General features: G+C 44.7%; 1 protein-coding gene across 3 annotated transcripts in view; it reads left to right on the top strand.

Annotated features, from left to right (window-relative positions):
* LOC105686089 (protein slit) overlaps positions 1 to 21,381 on the top strand; it is a 215,060-nt gene that overhangs the window by 94,057 nt on the left and 99,622 nt on the right. The window contains exon 1 of one of the 3 annotated variants that reach the window (XM_048660229.1): positions 9,083 to 9,234. The exons of the other annotated variants lie outside the window; for them this stretch is intronic. Within the exon in view, the coding sequence (XP_048516186.1) occupies positions 9,188 to 9,234 (47 nt within the window). The 5' untranslated portion in view covers positions 9,083 to 9,187. Of the gene's footprint in view, positions 1 to 9,082; positions 9,235 to 21,381 lie in introns of those variants that run through there. 3 annotated transcript variants of the gene reach the window in all.

The raw sequence follows: 21,381 nt of genomic DNA, 5'->3' as shown, positions 1-21,381 counted from the left end.
TGAAACAATGAAAAAGGAAACATCAGAATAATAATTTCTTTGCGGAGTCGCGGCATGCCCGGCCCGCAGCTGTAATACTCTGAATTTAACTTCGCGATGATGATAATAATAATAAATAATAATGATAACAACGATGATAAATAATAAAAGCGCTTTCCGGAAGAGAGCAAGCGTGTTTCAAGTACGCAAAAAGGAATTATGAATAAAAAAAAAAAAATCAAGGAAAAAATGGAAAAAAGAAAAAGAGGAAACGGAATGGCCTCCGGAAGGGGTGTACCTACCGATCCCGTACAGCGGTCGGTTTGCGGGCTGTTGCAATTTATTTATTAAGTCAACACCGTATAACAGCAGCGATGTTAGGTAGGTTATAATATTACACACATATAATATAAACCCGTTGAAAAAACAACGCTTGGTATCCCACGCGTGAAATATTAACCGAGTAAACTTTTTAGCCGCAATGTAATTGAGGCACCGGGTAGTATTTTCAGTGTTTCTTCGACCAAACTAACATCACTACCAACTTTTGCACTTATACAGACCACCGTCTCTGCAATAAAAGTTATTTCGCGCAAAATGCAAGTAAAATACCGCACACGTACGTACACGTGCAACTTTAATCGTGTAATATACATACATATGGGAATACCCATTATCTTTACACCGGCCTATTCGTAATTTTTTCTTCAACCGCGGCGTATCCGTTTGTACGAACCTACCTGTGTGCGTTTCGAAAATAAAACATATGAACCATTGTTTTTCAGTCAAAGTAATATCACCTTTGTGTAAAACGTTATGCTTCAAAGGTTTTTCATACTCCGACAACGCGATCGTCGCGCGTAAAAACACGTGCAACGGTGAATGCATACCTGTATATCACACACACGTATATTTATTGTTGGTATAAATATAAGCGTATGTAAAATACGCTCCACATAGCTACCGCGCACATGGGATAACGAGTAGGAAACGCCTGTATGTATACTTTCAATTGTTCCCCACTTTATTTTATTATGTTTTTTCTTCCTTTTTTTTGTAAAAAAGAAAGAAAAAAAGAAAAAAGACAAAAAAAATGTTAATTCTAATTTTTTTCTTTTCTCTCCTCTCTTTCGCATGCTATACTCGTTCCCCTGTCCCGTGTTTGTACGCGTTCTCCGTTTGTGGGATGCCGGAAAACGCGGTGGTATTCAACCCTTGTTTTTACTCGCGGTTCCGTAAGCTCCTGCAATGCGTTTAACGGAATCAGGGTAACTCGTGATTAAAAGTGCACCGCACGGACTCCACCTATCAACATTGCGAGTGGACAAACGAGAACGAGAGGACATTATACAAAGGTATTTCGTTTCAAAGCAATCTTCTCTTTTATTTCCGCTTCTGTGTACCTTTTCTAGCTGCACATACGTAGCGGATGTGTATTTCTCTTTTCTTCTTCTTTATGAAGACACCAGACCTCGTTGCGCGTAGGTTACGGATCTGTGCCTGTACCTAGTTTGAATTGGATAAATGAAGTTCGCGCCGAGATTTCGTTGGACGTTGTGCAGCCGGAAGAAAAGGGAAAGAATTGACGCGGAAAGAAATAAAGAAGGAAGCGAAAAGTCTTATACTTTTTTCATAACGCGTTCGGTGCAAAGCTGCCGCCCCAAGGGTAGCAGCAAATTTCAGCAGCAAGTATTAACATAATATTGGCTAGGAAATGTGTATAGTCATACACGAGGGGGGGTGGGAACGTGCACCAGAAACCCTGTAGGGATATCAAAACGGGACTGGGGGAAGTTGGGGACGTTGCGACGGAAACGGACCGATAATGCATAAAAGATAAGAACAGGATAGTACGCAAAAACAACAACTTCAACTTATTCCCTCCTTTCTATTCCGAAGGCGGAACTTCTCGTTACTGGATAAATATACGTGTACGTATAGTCCGGCCTTCCACCTTCTTATCCTCATCGTTAGTCGCTAATTTTTTCTTCGTGAATTTTTTTTTTCTCTCGTTTCTTCGTACTGCTACGCTTGTTAGAAATTTGTTGTCGAAGCTACCCCTTGTCACCTACGCAAAATAAGCTATTGCCGAGAATTATCGGAAGTCTTGTTAGCTCGAAAAGTTCAATTCTCCGCCCATCGCTTTGAGGTTTCCTCGTCCTTCGGGATAGCGGTGAAACGAGCAGGATTTTAATGACCGACAACCTGTTTACGCGGGCGAAGTTTCTTCGATCATTTTCTAGGAAATATCGGTTGATTATAGTCACCTCGGAGGGGGTGAGAAGTTTTAATCGTTACCATCGTTCGATGACGTACCGATATAACGTGCTTAAATATCAGGGCTTACTCGCGACGATGAATTTCAACCATCAATTATTTTTATTATAACATCTTGAAATAACATATAAAATCTTAAGTCTTGTATAAAATCTTGAACGATAACGATCGATAGGGTTGTTGCAGGTGTGTAAATATTGATACATGAATTTGAATTGAGTCGTGATCAAAACTCGTCCGTTCGCACTCTCGACAACCGTTGAGTCTATTGTGACGGAAACCGGCGTTATTCAATACGTTAATCTCCGATGGCGGTGGATAATAACCAAAGAAATAAGAATCACCCAAAGGAACAGCCTTCACCTCCGACCACTTATCGCTTTCTGACTGCCAGTCAATTGTCCCTTCCTCTTTGAGTCTACCAGCTTCCTCTCAGGCTCGAAGGGTCCGGTAAAAGGAACTTCAGCGAACCAAAGAATCTGATAACATCGGACGCCCGTCGGCTGCGGACCGAAAAAGACCCAACACGCGTCTCGTTATCAACAGATGGAAATTAAATTAACTGACGTTCAGTTAACAAAGAGGTACAAGTGACGGAGGAAATTCATAAATACATTACAATCGCCTCTCTGTTGTAATTCCGTTCGCTACGAATACCATACTCATTGTCAGCAAAATTGGCATCCCCCACTCGTCCAGCCAATTTTAGATGAGACGGCTTGACCGATTGACCCGAAACTTCGTAACGATCTCAAGGTAGTCTCAAGTGTTTCCAGAAATAGTTGTTACGAGTTTGCGGAAATTTTGGGTCTTCTGATGGTGAAAACTAGGTAGATCGTGTAAAGTTTTCCCGCGCGGTAAGGAAAATGGAGATAAGCTTCGCTAGTCATTTCACAATCGTTCGAATCGGTTGCTACAAATCGTTCGTGTTGTTCGTTTTTCGTTCAAATACGGTTGAACTCGTTCCATCTTGGCAGGTCTGCGCGATCCTACTGTAATATATTCTGTCCCATTAGCGATATCAGGTTGCTTTCACCCCAACAGATCTATACTCCTCATCACCCTGTGCTGTCCTAGACCCATCCCCGCAGGATGCCCATCTCACCGATCCAACATTAGATGTTCAGGGTACCTCCTGTTAAGTTATGCAACACCTACAGAGCACTGCAGGTGAGTGGGTACGAGTGTATTTATACATATATATATGCGAATTACCTATTATACAATTCATACCATACTATTCTATTGCGCGTATCGTACATATGCCTTCTACGTGCATTGCACCATATCTGTCTGAGTTCGTATATTACAATACATAATTGCATTTGCTCCGAAGTTACCATTCGTGAATCGAAATTATTTGACAGCAGAGACGTGCCGTGTCTTAATTTAACAGAGTTTATAATATGAATAAATGAATGCCATCGAGGTATCCTTAATTTTTCCCATTTCGTTGTCAGAACGATAAATCGGCAATAACTAGATCAATTTCGGAGATAGGTAAATTTAACTCCGGGATTCGGATTCCTGAGATCAGAAAACGTAGGAATAGCTTATAAATCCAAAAAAAAAATGTTTACTTTTGGGCAAAATATGAAGTATTTTAAAAATCGATTGTATGACGCAATTTTTGGCATAAATTTGAGGATATCTCGAAGGAAAAAAATCGTAGCTCAATTTACTCAACGGATTCGTGTTCCTGGGGTCAAAATACGTTAGAAAAGTGCCATACGATCGATTTTAAAAAATAAAAATTTTCGGCCAAAATTTGAAAAAATCGTAAGGGGTACCCCTTGGAAAAATCTCAAATTTTGACCAAAAATTTTTATTTTTTAAAATCGATCGTATGGCACTTTTCTTATGTATTTTGACCTCAGGAACACGAATCCGTTGTCCAAATTGAGCTACGAGTTTTTCCCTTCGAGATATTCTCAAATTTATGCCAAAAATCGCGAAAAAATGGGGATAACTCGGTCATTTTTCCAGATAGATTATTTTTTCTTTCGGATTCGGATTCCTGAGCTCAAATTACATTGGGATAGACTAAAAAATCAATTTTTCATTTTTGACCCCAAAAAGCTGAAAATTGACGATAACTCTGTCAATTTTAGAGATAGATCAATTTTTCTTCCAGATTCGGATTCCCGAGGTCAAAATACGTAAGAAAAGCATATTAACTTCAATTAAAAAAATGATTTTTTTTTTCACCCAAAATCGAAAATTTTCCAAAATTCAACATTTTTTTAAATCGATCGTACGACACGTTTCTCACGTATTTTCACTCGAGAAACAAGAATCCGTCGAGTAGATTGAGTTACGAAATAATTCCGGCGAGAAATCTTCGATTTTTCACTGTCCAGAGTAATAAATCGATTATAACTCGATCAGTTTGTTATACGCGTAAACCTGTTAATGGATAAAAATAAAAAAACCAAGTACAGACCGAGTGCGTAACAAGATTTTCAACGAATCGATGCGACTCGTTAAACTTGTAACGTGTGTACAACGGACATGAGTACGGCATATGCACGACCTATGGCTACATTAATGGGCGCGAATTCCGCGATGATAATCAGTTACAAAACCAGAATTATACTGCAAAGCGGCGATCGATCAGCCGTGACGTCATTAACCGGAAATAATTAAACGCTATTGTCGCCGGGCATTTGCGAAGCTCTGGATATTTCGTATCGCGTGCATGTCGGTGGATATTCGCAACGGTGGCCGCGGGTTGCGGGGACTACAATAAATTGCCTCCAGCTTTCGGATGTACGTACGTACGTACGCGATGTCATACCTACTACGTTATTTGTACCCGCCTCACCTGCGTGTAAATGCACTTTGTAAAAGGTACGTACGTACCTAAGGAACTCGCGGTTCGTACCGCGTCTCCGTTCCACGATGGGTATTCCGAAGTGGTTGCGAAAATCTCGCGGATCCGCGAGACGACGCGACGGTGGCGCAACGAGGATATCGACTCGCCCTCTCTTTCGCCTGCTCTCTTTATTTTTCTCTTCCCCGAGACTCGCGTATCGGAAGTTTGTTTCCCACTTATTAGATTGCATGTTGGGAATGCTAAATCCAAACACAGAACCCACCGCACGTGTTCTGGAACAACGCCTGGAGGGAATAAGGAGAGACCGAAGGAGTGAACGGCTGCTGCGGGTTGTCTGAAGCGAGAACGAGAAAGAGATATAGACGGCGGGTGGGACGGGACGGGGTGGGTTCATCTGCATACAAACAAGCTCACTAGGCCCGATGGAGCCCCTCTGGTTCGAGTGCAACGTTGCAGCAGCAGCCCTACATCCTCGTAGTCGACCTATGCTCTATATAGAGGATCCACTCGTGCGCGCACCGCTAACTCTTTGGTCCAACATGAGAACCCATCATCGACTATTCCATCCCGACGGTTCACCCTTCCCACCTAACCAGCCACCCGTTCGTTTGTTATTCGTTCGTTGGCTTCTGCCTCCGACGATGATCAGCTCGGAGATATGAAATTACCGATCCTCGTGAAACCGGTACCGGGGGGGCGAGGGGGGGGGGGGGGGGGGGGGAGAAGGAAGGAAAAGGTTACGTGGCGTCGTGGACCGGCTTCAAAGAAGTGCTCGATTTATGGGACTCATTGTCGGATGGTATTTTTGAACATCGCTTCGAAAGCAAACTCCCACATTCTTCGCTGAAACTCCGGCACGAGATTATTTCATCGAATTCAGGTTCCGACGCCGTTTTAAATGAGTCTAGTATTTTATTAGCTCGGATTTTACCGTAATTCAATGACACGCAGCGCGCAATCGCACTAATGAAATTTTTACTTGCATTCCATGGCTAACCGTTTCATTTAATTACAATTTCTTTAAAGCCAATTATATTTTTATGGCTACGTACAGCGTATGCTCGTAAATGGCAATTATGTGATAGTCGCTCTGAGAAAATGGCGCGAATTAAATACCCCGAGTCTTCTTTTTACCTCCCATGCACTTCGTTAATTATAATAGTCCTCTCAAAAAAGCGCTAATAGAACTACCCTTTTTTTTCTCCGATCTTACGTTAAACGGTTTCTCATTACTCCGTGCAGCGCGGCAGGATGCCGCTTCTGATTAACTCTCCACGGATGAGTCCGGTTCATAATTTTGCATCCTCTCGGTTCGTGTCTGCTGAATATTGGGTCGGAGGTCGGATTCGGGAAACGTATGACCGAGTCCACGAGGTCTGGCATCGTACAAGCAACGGGGGAAGGACCGAAAGAGATAAAGACGGAGAGGAACTACAGCTTTGTGGGACCGTGTACCTCGCGAGTGATTACAATGGCAACAATGACAAACAATGCTACGCGCATAGATACGTATAGGTATATATATATACACCACACGGACGAATGCATGCATACTTGAACGTGGATCTGTATGTACAATACGTAAAGGCGTACAATGGTCAAGTCAGGATGTCACGCCGTATGACGCTCAGCGTACGTTCCTCGTTCATCCGTTCATCCGTTCATCCGACTGTCCCGTCCGTTTTGTTCGATTATCGCATCTGCTACACGCATAAATTTGCATATTCAAACATATAATGTATACATATATATACATATATATATATACGTCGTATACGTACGTATTTTAATTCGTAATACAATGAATATGTATAGCGTTTGTTCATCCATCGATCCGGACGATACACTTTTCGATGATCCTTATTGCGGGGAAATGAAATTCAACTCCTGAAAGTCCATTTTTTATCACCGCGAAATATAGATCGCCCCGATGTGCATCTGAGAAAAATTTCTGACCGTTCATCGCTCGTCTTTGAGAATTAGATGATCGTAAATCAGACGGTACGACGTCCGGTTCATAACTCTATCGGCGGTCGTAATTTTTTTTCTCGTTATTCGTCGCTCGTTTTAATCTCACGTAGTTCTTTATTCGTTCTCTCTTCATTTCGCCGGACCTCCCGGGTCCGACGGACCGTGCGAGGGTGGGTACGACGTCAGGCGCGCGGCTTTGTAGGTTTTTTCTCGTAAAATTCGTTTATTGATGACGGTGATGGAGTGTGCGGAGCGATCTATAATCAGGTTTGCTGTGATCCGAAAATACCGACCCTCATTCTTCTGCTGCGCGACGGAGGAGCGACGTGAAGTTGCCAACAATGGTCGGTGGTCAAGTCGTTCCCTCAAACTTGCAAGCCCTTCAGAATCCAACTCCCCACGCTCTGCTACGCAGGCGAGTTACCGGACACAAAAAATTGGAATAAGAGGAAGGGTCCTCCCCGTAATTTATTAACACACGGCGGAAGCCGGCGGTATCCTCATAATGCTTTTCGCCGGATCACCTTTACGAATAATAAAAAAAAAAAAAAAATGTCCCAATAGATTGAAATTTCGAGATGTACATCGTCATGTTTTTGTAGACGAAAAAAATGCGTGTTCCATCTTCTTGTTTTTTTTTTTTCTATACACACAATCAGGGGCGACGGTCCTGCGACTGACAAATCGTGACGACGCGATCGCGTCCGTTCATTGTCAGCTAATCAAATTTTGGTCCCGAAGGTCGAGCACCAATCTTCGCCGCGGACTTTCTGCCGTATCAGGCTCTCTTCGTAGAACGTTCGTGAAGATTCAACGGGACGAAGCGTATTTCTCGGTGAGCTGACGAAGACTTCGTTCCTTATACCGCATCGCGTTGTATATTTTATAGTGGCCGCTGATGAAAACGTGAAGAGAGATTAACCATATTTGGTCCTGTTCTAATCCCGTCCGCGTGACCCCTTGGCACCAAGGATAACTATGTACATACTACTACGTTACGGTGTAACTCTATGGGTCAATAAGAAGCAACGAAGGGCAGGCTAGAGAAATCTAGTTAACGCGTGACAGCTCCGAAATTAAACGCAACCGCTGAAAACGTAAAAATAAATTTTCGAAGCTCTTCATATCGCCCGCTGCTCCTATGGAGTTCGAGTGAGCTATTCCCAAACCGTCCGTACAGACTTATTGCATTCCGACGACTCCGTATAAAATTGATCGGTGCTTCTCCACCTCTCTCGTTAACATCGCGCAATCGGACACATCGTCACCCCGCCACGTGGATAAAAAGGGGGCGCAAAACGGACACCGAGGCTGAAAATAATAATCTCGTTAGAATTTATTTCTCGCGGTACTTCGACGCTCCTCGAACCGAGAATCGGAGAGAAGCGAAAAAATCGAGGAAACAATCGTGCGCGCCGCGGGGTCCTCGAATCATTTTTTCCCCGGACCTGGAGAAAAACTGCAAGAACGGTAAAACCAAAGATTTCATGTTCCTCGGGACGATTTCTTCGGAATTCCCTGGTTTTCGGTTTGGTTAAAGAATCACTGGAAAATACCGTACGTGACTGGAATTCTGAAAAAGTTCAAATACTTCAACCCTTGTAACGCCTGTGTTTTTCGGCCCCCTTTCAAACTACACGCTTGAATTTATAGGCGCCTACATTCGGCAGTATAAACAGAGAATTTAGTAGAGCTTGTTAGCGCCCGGTGAGTGAATATATTTCGCGCCAAGTCAAACTATAAAGCTAACAGTGTTATTGGAACTCGACCTCAGCGAACGACGGTGCGGCATCCACGTCGGCGTGGGCCGACGCTAAACAGAAGCTTACCCCCCTCCGATCCCTTGCATTGTGCCCACAATGTGCTTAGCGTGCTCCAGTTGTTGTTTAATCTAATTAACGAAGTAACCGTACACTACGCGTACAGTTCGCCTCATTCGTAGAAGAGTCGAGTCTGTCTGTCTGTCTGTCTTCGGGTGAGCTACATCGGAAATACGCTCGCGGTAAGCGCGTTCTTTACGCCGTCGAGGTTCCAAGTGTACCGCAGGTGGTGAACATTTATGAATATTTATACGCGAACGTTCGCGGCCGGCCGTTGCCGTCCCGATGCGCCGCACTCTTCAGAATGGGAAATATTCATTTGTCTTTTCCAGCGTCGTCTTCAAACGTCTGGTAAGTGTATATTTCCAGGAACGTGACCTACCGTTCCGTACGTTCGTTTAATTTTTGAAATATGATCGTCCAGGGAAGCCCCTGAAACGCTCTCTGGAATTTCAAACTTCGTTGACAGTGGGCATAATGCTCCGACCCCGAATCCTGTTACGAGGATTTTCACATAGCTTAACTGTGTTTCCCCACTTGCAGCTACGATATAATCGCACACTGCTTCACCTAGTGTAACGTACGAACACTTCCGTCCCGCAGTGGCCCCTGCACTTCGCTAGATTTCCATTTCAACAAACGCCCGATGCTACTACGGTAAATCGCGAATTACGAGGCCGCACAAAAAGCACGAGCAAACACCGTTTAATCCAAACGTGTATAAGCCACCCGAAATCTGCGCGACGTTAACCTTCGGTAGTTACACGTAGGACCGCACGCGACTATTTTGGATAGTTTTGTCGCCCCGCTGCGCAAAATTTTCGCCGCACATCGCACCCGCCCCGCAGTTCGGACACGTTCCTCTGCGGAGAACGGCTAATGTATTCCGCCGGTAGGATACAATCAACGTGCAACGTTGGAATAAATATTGCACACACACACCCGTGAATGTTACGTGTATATATATTTTGAAATTTAATAGACAAATATTTGGTCGGACGCACCGCTCCGGGTTCCGAAGCTTTTCCATCCAGTTATGGGGTGTATACAGTTGCCGAATCGAACCGTGGAAAGCTTCGGAGCGACCCCGATATTCCGCGAAATTCCATCAGCCGGGTAACCGAAGTGGAGTGTTCGTACCACCCAGAGTTTGTCGAAGGAGTGGGACGATCAAGAGCGTCGGTATGAACGTGATCCGAAAACTATCAAAGTCTCGCTGATTTCGATGTCCGTGAACAAGCGAATGTGCGTAAGCCCCCGCAGGGGCGACAGACCGCGGAAATCCATCGCGGCTAACTTATGCATGATTCTCAATGATCGGCTAATTGTGTCTCGTTTGAAATAGACCCGAGGAAAACCCCGATGTCCGTAAATATTTGTTCGTTCTCTACGTGCTCCCGAATCTACGTGTGCAACCGCAAGTTCATTTCTGCACAGAACACACACACGCCTCTACGTGTATGTGCAAAAATAGCGGGTAGCTAGAATATATAATGTATATACATATACATCTAATGTATATGTTTTCGGATATTATAGGTATGAATGGTTATTGTAATGCCGAAATAGTCGTTTGCCTGTGTATATATTTCCATTAAAATTCGTGTATCGGTGCAAGTCCTGAGGCGAAAGCTTTAGCTTTTATGTACGCGCTCTTTACCTGTAGGTATGTACCCGGGTATACCTATGCGGCGTAGGAAGTTTGCGTTTAATATTATAAAATGGCAGTGCGGCCGGGGGTTCGGGTGGTTTATTGAATAGTGTAGTGAATCGAATGAAGGTTGATATTACCCGGGATGTATTACCGTCGTCGTTTGTAGTCAAGTTTATATATTTGTAGTATGAGAGAATGGAACCTCGTGCTGTGTATGTCCGTTGAATGCAGAGGCTTTCACTATGGAATGGGCCAGGTGCTATTCAGAACCTCTGATTTAAACGACTATAAATATAATTAGTGTCTTGTAACTAAAACTGAGTAGGTATGTGGGTACTCCGCGTTATTCGATTTTATTTTTTATTTTTGTTCTTATTTTTTTTTTTTTTTGGTTCCGCTTTTTGTTTTCTATTTACAGAATATTTAAGAGCCATAACAAGCCCCCTAATTCCCTTAATTAAAATTCTGTTCGGATCCAACCACACGCCGAGCGTAAGATGTCCTTTCTCCGCGATCTCCGCTTCGGTAATTAACCCTAAGATATTGTTATTAGACATCGTTAATTATCCGGATACTGTACGCCGCGAGGACTAAACACTACCGGCTGCTATACAATGCAGATCTTTTCCAATTTCAATCTCTGTCCATAGCTTGTCAGAAAATATCAAGCAGTCCATGCATCATCCAAAAGAATTTTAAGATTTCCGATCGTTAATTTTTCCCACCGGAGTTTCAACTTTTCTTTTGAAATTCGGTACATGAAATACAAACAAGACAAAGAGAGACGAAACGGAAAGCAAACTTCACAGTTGCCATGAATTCAGGTCGGTAAAACTTGGAATGAAAACAATTACGGTGATCAAATTATACACACATCGTCTGCACGCCGGGGCACATGTGGAATTTTTATACAAAATATACCTAGGCGATGTAAAAGCCGCTTTGGGCCCTCCTGCCGAGGATAGATGGACAAACGAACTTACGAACGGATGGATAGCAGGGTAGGTATGAAACGGATGAAAGGATGGACGGATAGACGGATGGATGGATGGATGGATGGATGGATGGACAGACACGCTGGTCGCACGAGAGCGGACCATCATCATTAGTCGTAGGGCGCGTAATCACAATCATTCTTCGGAACGCTTAAATTGCCTTAAATTGCTTCTCCCTAAGAAAACAAAGAGGGGCGAATGCCCCATTTTTAACGAGTCGGAGGGCGACGGGATCCCCGTATTCTTTTGGCCCGTCTCTTTTTACAAGCGCTCTTCGAGTCGTGCAGCGAGTGCAGTTCTCGAGGTTTGTTCCACTAAGATAGTCGGTATTAGCAGCGACAAAATCGACGATTGCTTTTCTCCTTCGCGTCGTCGTTTCTTGTTTCTTCTCGCCCTAAGCGAACCGTGAGAAGATGTAGTTACACGAGCGCGTTTTCAATTTTAGTTTTCTTCTCGAAATTGATTTTGACCCTGCACAACGTATCATTAGGCCGGTGCAAAGTTGCCATCACAACCAAACGGGCAATTTAACTTTTTCTTTCAGTTTTTTTTTTTTTTTTTTCTCCTCCCCAACCTCGAGCCAAAGGATAAAAACGAATGTGAAAAGGAAGAATCGGACTTGATTTTTTTCTTCACTCCGCCTCGGCTTAGTAATTACAATCCGGTACGTCTTGATGACCCAAAAGAAAAATTCTAATACCCTGAGGAATCTTTCGGTGACCGTCAACTCGTCCTTTATACGCAGTGGATGCACGGCAAAAGGTCTTAAAGTCTTAAAACCCGAAATTCCTGAGTGCTCGGTATGGTGGAACGGTCGAGCGGACGGCCCTGCAGGACCGCATAACGAGGCTTAGAATTTGAATGGCGTGCTGCCGCTCTCCTGTCCACATCGTTCCTTACCGATACTCGTTGGTCGTCCTTGTAGCCCTTGCATGCCGGTGAAACGCGACCGCAAGGCCTCGCTCGTTGATACCATCAAGGGATGCTCGGGGAATGTTCACGTTCACCGTGAGGACACACCGGTAGTGTACAGCCACGGAACCACCACCCCGCCCAATCGGGACCTCGTTAGCAGTACGAACAAAGGAACTTTTGGTGATATTTCGGTGACGCCTGCAGCCACGGGTAAAAAGGATACAACAATAATGAGGAATGGGGAGATCGAGAGCTAAAATAAATATGTAACGTCTCTCAGACGTCCGTTTTTTCGGCTCTCCTCCTCCCCTCGCCTCACGTGAGAAACTCGTGATCTTTCTGCGCCGCTGGATTTGCCGGGTAATCTGTAAGCCCGTTGACTCTATAAGGTCATCGAGATTGGACCGTCGGTAAAAATCGTATTTCTCATTTTAAAAACCTCTTCACCGGAGTCTGATGCGCTTCGACGTATAGGTATACCGACTCTGAAATCGAACCAGCGGATAAAGCCGTACGTACGATTGTGGAGATGAAAATTTCTAGCGAATCTAAAAAGTGAGAAAAATTCGTTCGTTCGTTGTACCTCGATCTCTGTTCTCTCCGGCTCTCCTGATGTTTCTTCGGAGATAATCGGGTGATAATTCGCAGAGCGTCAAATGAAACTTGTACATACATCGACGCGAATCCATCGGCGTACGAATCGAGGCGGAGGGTATAGCAGGGGTATACCCATTTACCAGGTGGTCACGTTCGTTTCAATCGGAGTATCGACTAAATCGAATATCTCCGAGATGACGGTGATTGAAAATTGGAGATTACGCGGATAGTCGATACTCGACCTATATTTTCCGTCCGTCGGGGTTGCGCGGTCCGTTTTCAATTTTCCATTTTCAATCTCCCCCATCATCAATAAAGTAATTTCTCTGCACACTGAACAATTCTGCCTCCGCATCCTCCGCGGGGTAGTCTTCATCAGTTGTTTACCTCGCGTATTTTTCGATCACAACTACGAACAAAACATCGGCAATTGGTTCGATTCAGAGCGTAAATATTCGCCTCATCTGTCTCTGCCAATACACCATCATGTTGCCTATACGCCGTACACACGTGTATCGCGGTACGTGTACAGGTGCCTACCGTCTGACAATTTCCTTTTGAATCTTGAAAATCCGTGAAAATCCAGGTGAAACGTGTCGATCAATCCTACCAAATATCGCGATGTATTTTCCCGGGGAAATTTCAACCATAGTGCCGCGCTGCGCTGCACATGTGTCCAAATCAACGGACCATTATTAGCCACGCATCAATAATTCCAGGTTATTTCTGCCGTTCTTTGTTTCATATTTTTCGCTAAAAAGTTCGGCTTTGGTAGTTCAGCGCATCGGTTGAAAATCAAAAAAATATGATCTCTGCGATAGCGGAAAATTGCGAAAAATTTCTGAAAGGCATTTTTACTCGATTGATTTCTAACGAAATTCGAGTAATCATCTGCGACTGATGAACAACGTCAATAACCGATATTTACCTACGAGTAGATATTATATTATATGTACCCATCTCTTCGTATGTAAAAGCGATTCCGCTGAGAAGTTACGTGTGCGCGTATTACGGGATATCGAATTTCTCAAAGGGAAATAGTCGGTAGGTAAATCTGCTCGGCAGAAGGAGAGAAAATAATTTTTCTGCGAAAAACATTTTTCCAGTATTTGTTCGAATTCACTTCGCGTTTACGATTTCACGCGAACTCGTATCGTCGGTATACTCTCTGATACACATCGTATCGTCGGCAAACCAATTATTTATAGAATCTCGTTTGTAAAGATTTGGAAAGAAAATCAAACTCGGCATTCGAGAATTTAAATATTCCACCTCAACGCATTCTTGATACTCCGAATCTCGAATGCGCTGAGATATTCGGTCGTATTAAGGAGTGGAAAACTGTCAGGATTATTCTCACGCTTGACACATTCGGTGACTGATCGTCCCGAAGGAGACGGCTCTTCTAATTTTCTCGTGATATACACGCGATTCTTATCGTCCCGTTTTAAATTCATATCTTTTTTCCTCCATCCGACTCGTAACCTGAAACTCATTCGTTCATCTCGGACAGATCGAATCGTGAATTAAAAATATCTTTGCAAAGTACATCCGACCGCGGAGAATGACTGGGGGGATAAGAATTAGGGGAAGAGAGTTTTAACGGGTCGTCCGTCGATCGGAAGGAAGCGAGAAATAAATGAAACTAAATAAAATAAGTCGGAGCTTTTCCAAAAATAATGTCTCTATTATATCCACGGACCATAGACTCCGTGGAAGCATATTATACATTTCGTATATCCGCGGATACTGTAATAACAGAGGCGAATAGAATTTATAACGCGCCAGCGGCTCCGAGCTCGACGGTTCTTTTTAGTGGTTTTGCTTCAACTTGAAACCCGCGCATTTATCCAGCTTCCCAGAGACTTGCGTAAGTTACATCCTCCGTATCTAAGTTGGATATCAGACGCGTGTCGTATCTTCGGCCCACGGGTCCCGGAGCGTTGCATAAGTTCTCTTTCTGTAGCACGGTGTCCGGAATTTAAAACTTGAAATAAAAAGGAAATTCTCTCCAACTTCACGTGGAACGTAACACGTCGCCTTGAACGTAGAGTCTGCTCTTGATTTCTTGATTTCGTAGTGAAATAAAATGAGACGAAAGAAATCGGACGAGACGACGAGCGACTTACGGTACATATCTCTTCGGTCCTCGGTAGAGGTAAATTGAAACCTGTTCCCGGGTACGGAGTTACGTACGGACAAACGTTGCTCTCGTGTACAAATTTTCGGATAGGTTTTTTCGCGAAAAAAAGGTACCTACTCAAATCTCATCCCGACGGGATGACTCTTATTTCTGGTTGTGCTCGAGCCGCGACTCGAAAGCCGTTCTCCGGCCTCTCGACGTACGACGGTCACGGTCGAGAAGCTTCTGGGGTAGTTTTCACGTTTTTGGGATCGACCCACTCGGTTATCCGTTGTTCGCTGGCGACTTGACATCTTTATCGTTTCATCTGGAGGCGAGCGTCCAGCGGAGGTGCTTACGCCATCCATCCATTCGGATTTCGGATCCCTCTTATCTCTCGTCTTGTTAGAGTAAAATGGTAACCAAGAGTAGGATCGTCGCGTTACGCTGCTTCGCCTCATCTCTCCTCGACGAAAGAGGGTGTCAGGGTGAAAGAGATCGGACCGGTCTCGTGATAAAATGAGAAGATCAATTTCGGGGGACACTTTTGTCACTCCGAATCGGTAAAGAAAGAACGAGAGGAGGAGAGCCCTCCGCTATCTAGGTTCGAACAAAACCTGATCGATCGACGATTCCTAATTGTAACAAACGTTGTTCGAAACGGAACAAACGCCGGTCTGCAGCCTTTCGGATTATCAACGTCGTCCGCCGCCGCGACGACCGAACCGGATCATTTTCTTCCGGATTTAATTTATGGAGGGTTAAGGGTTAAGAGGACTCGCGGGAAAGCCGAGAAGCCGTACAACGAAAAATTACAACGAAAAATCTGACGGACTCGACCGCACATACCGCGACCTCCGAGGTCCTAAAATAAAAACCGAAAACACCGAACCCGATGCGTATTTAAATAAACGCTTTATACGCGGACGAGAAATCTCTCAATTCTCATCGTATCTTTTTACATAGCGTGTGTGGCACATTTTCATCTTACCGGGATCTCCTCCTTCTCTTATCTACAAGAAAAAAAAGAAAGAAAAAGAAAGAATGAAAAAACCACCGTAAGGCTATCGGGTTACCGGAATTAGTTTCCGTAAAACAGAATCTCCGAAACCCCCGATGCATCGCTCTCGTTCAACCGCGGAACGGTCTCTGTTTTATTGCTCGTAAAAGGAAGGGGTAGCAGTCAAAGCTTCTCGGGGCGAAGTGCGGGAGGAAGCTTGTCCGCCAAAGACGGAATGCACAGGCGTTCATAAACTCATCGGCTAAATGTCCTTCAAACCTGCTGGCTAAGGAGCTTCCGGGGCTCTCCATTCTCGAGTTCAACTTACAATTAGTCCGGACGAATGAATATGTACATTTAATCAGTTAACGGTTAGACCGCTTTAGCTGACTACGGCGATCTCGATGTCGAGGTACGTAGATGGAACATCACGAGAGAACCGTTGTACGCTATACTTCGGTATTAAACCCGGTGATAAAACCGAAGGAAATTAAGACACGTGCGCTGGAGAGCCGCGCCGATGGCCACCGTCGCGATGTCGTTGAAAAGGGATCCTCTTACCAATTACTCACCCAGCGATTCCATTCCTCTCGTAGCGTAACAAGAGGATTATCCACATTAAAACATGACTCGGAGTCGCCAATTTGTCCGTTAACCGGGGTAAACGATAACGTTGACATACTTCGCACCTTTGGCCAGATGTCGACGAACCCGATCGCCGATCCCAATAATTGGCCTTATTGCGTAACACCGATGATTTCCCGAGGTCACCGAACCCAAAGGCGCAAAGTCGCGATCCTGCAAAGTCAGACGTGAATTCCATCCCGTAGGTTTTACGTTGTGGGACGATGCGCACATCCTAGCCGAGGTGCGTCCCTTTTGGATGATCTTAGCGATAGCGTTCATTAGCTGTAACCAATCTCGGGTAATTAATAGCCCCGTCTCAATCAATCACTCGACCGCACCGACTACCAACAGCGGACCTCGGTCGGAGTGCGGAGTACAATGGCACGGTAATTGCTTAAAACTTATTATAAAACCCCGCGTGCACGGGCTCCCATCGCATTGTTGCCGTCCGACACAACGGACATGCCACGCGGTTAAGCCGTAAGAGACAGCCGTACACGCCCATGCAGGTATCTCCCACGCGATCCACGTACGCCCTGAGAGAACGGGATGATAATTTACAACGGTTTTCTTAGTCCGGGACCGGTGAGCCATGGTCGCCCGGGTACCGGGATTATTGTCGCGCGACATCGACACCGGACAATTATTATCAATTTTCTTCGACGACTCGCTAATGCCCGATCGAGTGGACTTCAACGCCGTCGAGATACACGACGGACTCTTCTTCGTTATATCGGTTGTACGCCGATTACCATATTTGATTGCTGCGCTTTCTTCGGCGGGGATATTAAGTCATTCTTACGAGTAGTTGTAGGTACCTCGTATAGGTAGGTATATGTACCTATGTGTACGTGCGAAGAAGCTCGTGGAATGGAAAAGATCGTGCTTTATTGAAGCACAAAAGTTTTGTTGGGATTCCGCAGTAACTTTCGCTATGACGGTAGAATAAATATTATCCCAGACTATCGGTACGTCGATGGGGTGGGTTTTCGGCTGTATTCAAGGCTTTGAAAACTTCTTCGAAATTATGTTCGTACGAAAAGAGTTTGTTTGTAACCGGTCGATACGGGGCACGTCCGAATTATATCCTATCCCACTCCGTGCGGTAGTCGAAGAACTTTGAAAAGAAGGATTGAAATTCGCTGTTTAAACGGCTCTCTCATCCGGTCGTTCCTACGGCGTGCATAGAAATCCCAATCGGAACGCACCGCACGATACAACGTAGGAGAGCCAGCGGTCTGTCGAACCCAAGAATTTCTTCATCTTCAATTTTTATTTCCCCCTGAACGACGACGCGGTACTTTTTAACACGGAATAATAAAATCCACCGCTTTTCTCCGAGCACCGTGTCTGATCCTATTTAAACAAAATACTCGACCCGGAGATCTGAGAGACCCATAAAATTGGACCTCGTATACATACATACCTGTACACAGTCCTCGCGTCGTCCTACGACTAACCGCGACACGGGACCGCCCCCATAAACGTTGCTCCCGCTTACCTCCGAACAGATAAATACATTCTTTTCCCCATACTTCGAGAACGTTTTCGGAATCAAATCCTAATCCCTCCCTTTGTCGGCACTTTTCATATTTACCCGCGTACCGACTATTAGAGGAAAAGGTAAATAAAAGTAATCGAGTGAACTGTGCATTTTTTCCGTGCATTCAATTTTTTGGAATCGAACGATTTTTCATTATTTTCTTCTCATTCTCTGTTTCAGGTAAGTCGCCTTTCGTCGCTTTCGACGGAAAATTTAGTTGGCTGATGGAAAAATTTCAGCGTGAGTAAGTAGTTATAAATGATCCATGCGCCTCGTATCGTATATGTACGTACATCTAGCTACGGTGAACGGAGGATCGAGTCTTATTACGATCCCCCATAAATACCGGAAGTACTGTATCATCTTAATTAATCTCGAGACGCCTTATACGGTGTGTCGAATGGGCCGAAGTCTGAAGACGAATCTCTCAGTCTTCGGAGTTTTGAAATCTTTTCACTTTGTAACTATATCGTATCGGTCCGGAGAAGTGGGGTCCGGAGCGATACGGTGTATCCGGGATAATTCGTCACTTCGAGCTGAATACGAAAATCGCCATATGAAACTGCGGTCGTTTTAAAAAAAAAAAAAAAAATGAAATAGAGGAATATTGTATCGAAAACTACGCGGAGCTGGATAGAAGAAGCTGGACGTACGCCTGCCGTCCAATTAGTCGCGGTCGGTGTCCCCGCATTCCAGTTGGCGCCCGTTTCGTTTCAACTGCATCCTACCTCCCCCGAATCGTGTCGAAAATAAAATCAAACGAAATTCAAAAGCCAACAATACGAACGAAGAATTCGATCCGTATTCGTAACTATATTCCACGGTACGGTGGAGTGTGCTTCATTTTTTCCCATTTCGATTTCTCACTTTCTATCGATTATTCGATTCCTCCTCGCGGTGAACAGACGTAAATTCTAACACCGCTATTACAACGTACTCCGCATCGCGACCAGATTGATACAGTCAGCTGATTAACCGGTTGATGAATCGTGTCTCTTTGTACCGTACCCTCCGCTCGACGGTATATTGGATATAGATGAGAAAGTAAATCTCTATCCTTGTATTACCGAAGGCGAGATCGAATCTGGAACAGGCAAGAAATCGGCCAATCAAGTCTCTAATCACGCGTGCAATCGGGATTAACGTAGAGATCGTAGGCTCCTTTATTACACAGCTGCGCATGTTTGTCTTCCCAGCCACCGACTGCGCTGCCACTGCCGCTAAATACACTCGTGAGCCACGATGCAATTTTCTCCATAGCGCGGAATTATCGGTACAGCTATGACGTTTTTCCCCGTCCGAAAAACATCTGTACGTACAGGTTTCGGTACGGTATCGCCTCTAATTATTCGCCACCGGCGATTCGCGTAATTATAAACACGCCTGGCGGGTCAAATTTCTGTAAAAAAAAAAAAAGCCGCGTTGACCTGAACATACCACTTTTTTCGAGAATATTTTACCTCCGACCCGCGACGAACTTGTGGCGTGTAATTCCCGATAAGCTAAAAAATAAAGCTCATCGAACGATACGTTATAAATTTTTTTTAGCCTAGACACGCGTCTCGTAATCGCGTTGAATCCGATCGATATCGTCGACGTTTTATTACGTATTCGGTTTACGCAACCGTAGGAGACACGTTTCGATCGGAAATTACACGTATTCGTATTTATCTCGCGAGGGTGTTTATGAGTGGTCGGTAGATCCGTGTAGCTGTATATGCAACGGTGAAGTGCAAATGTGCCGAGCCATGTAAGCGTACATATATGCAGGATACACGGTCGTGTGTATGTCTCTATGTACCGGGTGATTGGGGGGAGGACAGCTCAATATCCACTGCGAAGGGCAGAGCTCCGAGATACGGTGGTCAGTGAAGCACTGTTGTTGCAATTACCGGCAATTACCGGAACCTAATTAATTAACGCGATCCGTTCCCGTGCTCCAGATATACCTACCCACGTGTTATAGTTGTTCGACCGGCGGCGTATCTTCGCCACCCCGACACGTTGTCTCCGTATAAGGTAGCTGCGCTGAATACGCCAACGTTATCGCCAACAAATTGCTGAATTCTATTCTCTCCACCTCCGGCTAATATCCGTCACACCTACCGGCGCGACCGCGTTCCTCCACAAACTGACCCGAAACTGGATCTCTTCGTTATCAAATTCAAATGATGTTGCGCCGTGCAGTCTTACTTGTACGTCGGCGAATAACACCCGGTTGGGGGTTTTCGCCGAGCCCTTTGAATTCTCGTTGTTTCTCTTCTCTACGTTCGCTCGATTCGAATTACCGCGTGTATATATGCATGAACGATTTTCTAACGGGCTGTTGAGAACTTGGTAAAGCTGTTTCCGGTGAGGGAATTTTCGTTCACCGATTCTAATGGTACATCGTTGTTGGATACATTTCGTGCAGCGTTAATAACAACCCCTTACGGTTGTTTCGCAATCTACCATGTATACACACACGTTTTCACGTAAAACCTACACATAGCCCTCCGTATCTGCCGCGGCTCTACGTACATACATACCTCTGCACACATCGCTCCGATTGTGATAGAATGTTAACCGAATAATAATGAGGCGGGGGGCAAAAAATGGGAGGAGAGAGAGAGAGAGAGAGGGAGAAAAAGCGAAAAGAGCTTTCGTTGGGCGAAGCCAAACGAACATATAAGTGCTGCAGACTTCAGTTTTCTCGCGGACGATGTGGGATCCGGCTTAGAGGAATTATACCGGCTTATCGAATGGCGTGCTTTGGACTTGACGTTATAATAATAACAAATAATAATCATATCGATATGAAACCGACATGCGGACTGATTGCGAGCAAATATACAATATTTCCACGGGAATGGGTAATCTACGTACGTGTATAAGTACACCTATTCGTGTATGCGTATATGTATATTCATGCTTTACGGGACTTGTCGAAAGTGGAACGCGGGCACGCGAGCGTCGCTTACACTTTGACGAATTTAACGCGCCCCGCAGATAGCGTACGAATTCATTTTTATCGCATCCGCGCGTTTCACCTTTATCATGGCGCGT

The sequence above is a fragment of the Athalia rosae genome, chromosome 1 (genome assembly GCF_917208135.1).
Source record: "Athalia rosae chromosome 1, iyAthRosa1.1, whole genome shotgun sequence".
Taxonomy (NCBI): Eukaryota; Metazoa; Arthropoda; class Insecta; order Hymenoptera; family Athaliidae; genus Athalia; species Athalia rosae.
The sequence above is the reverse complement of the archived record's forward strand: the minus strand, read 5'-3'. Positions and strand labels throughout refer to the sequence as shown.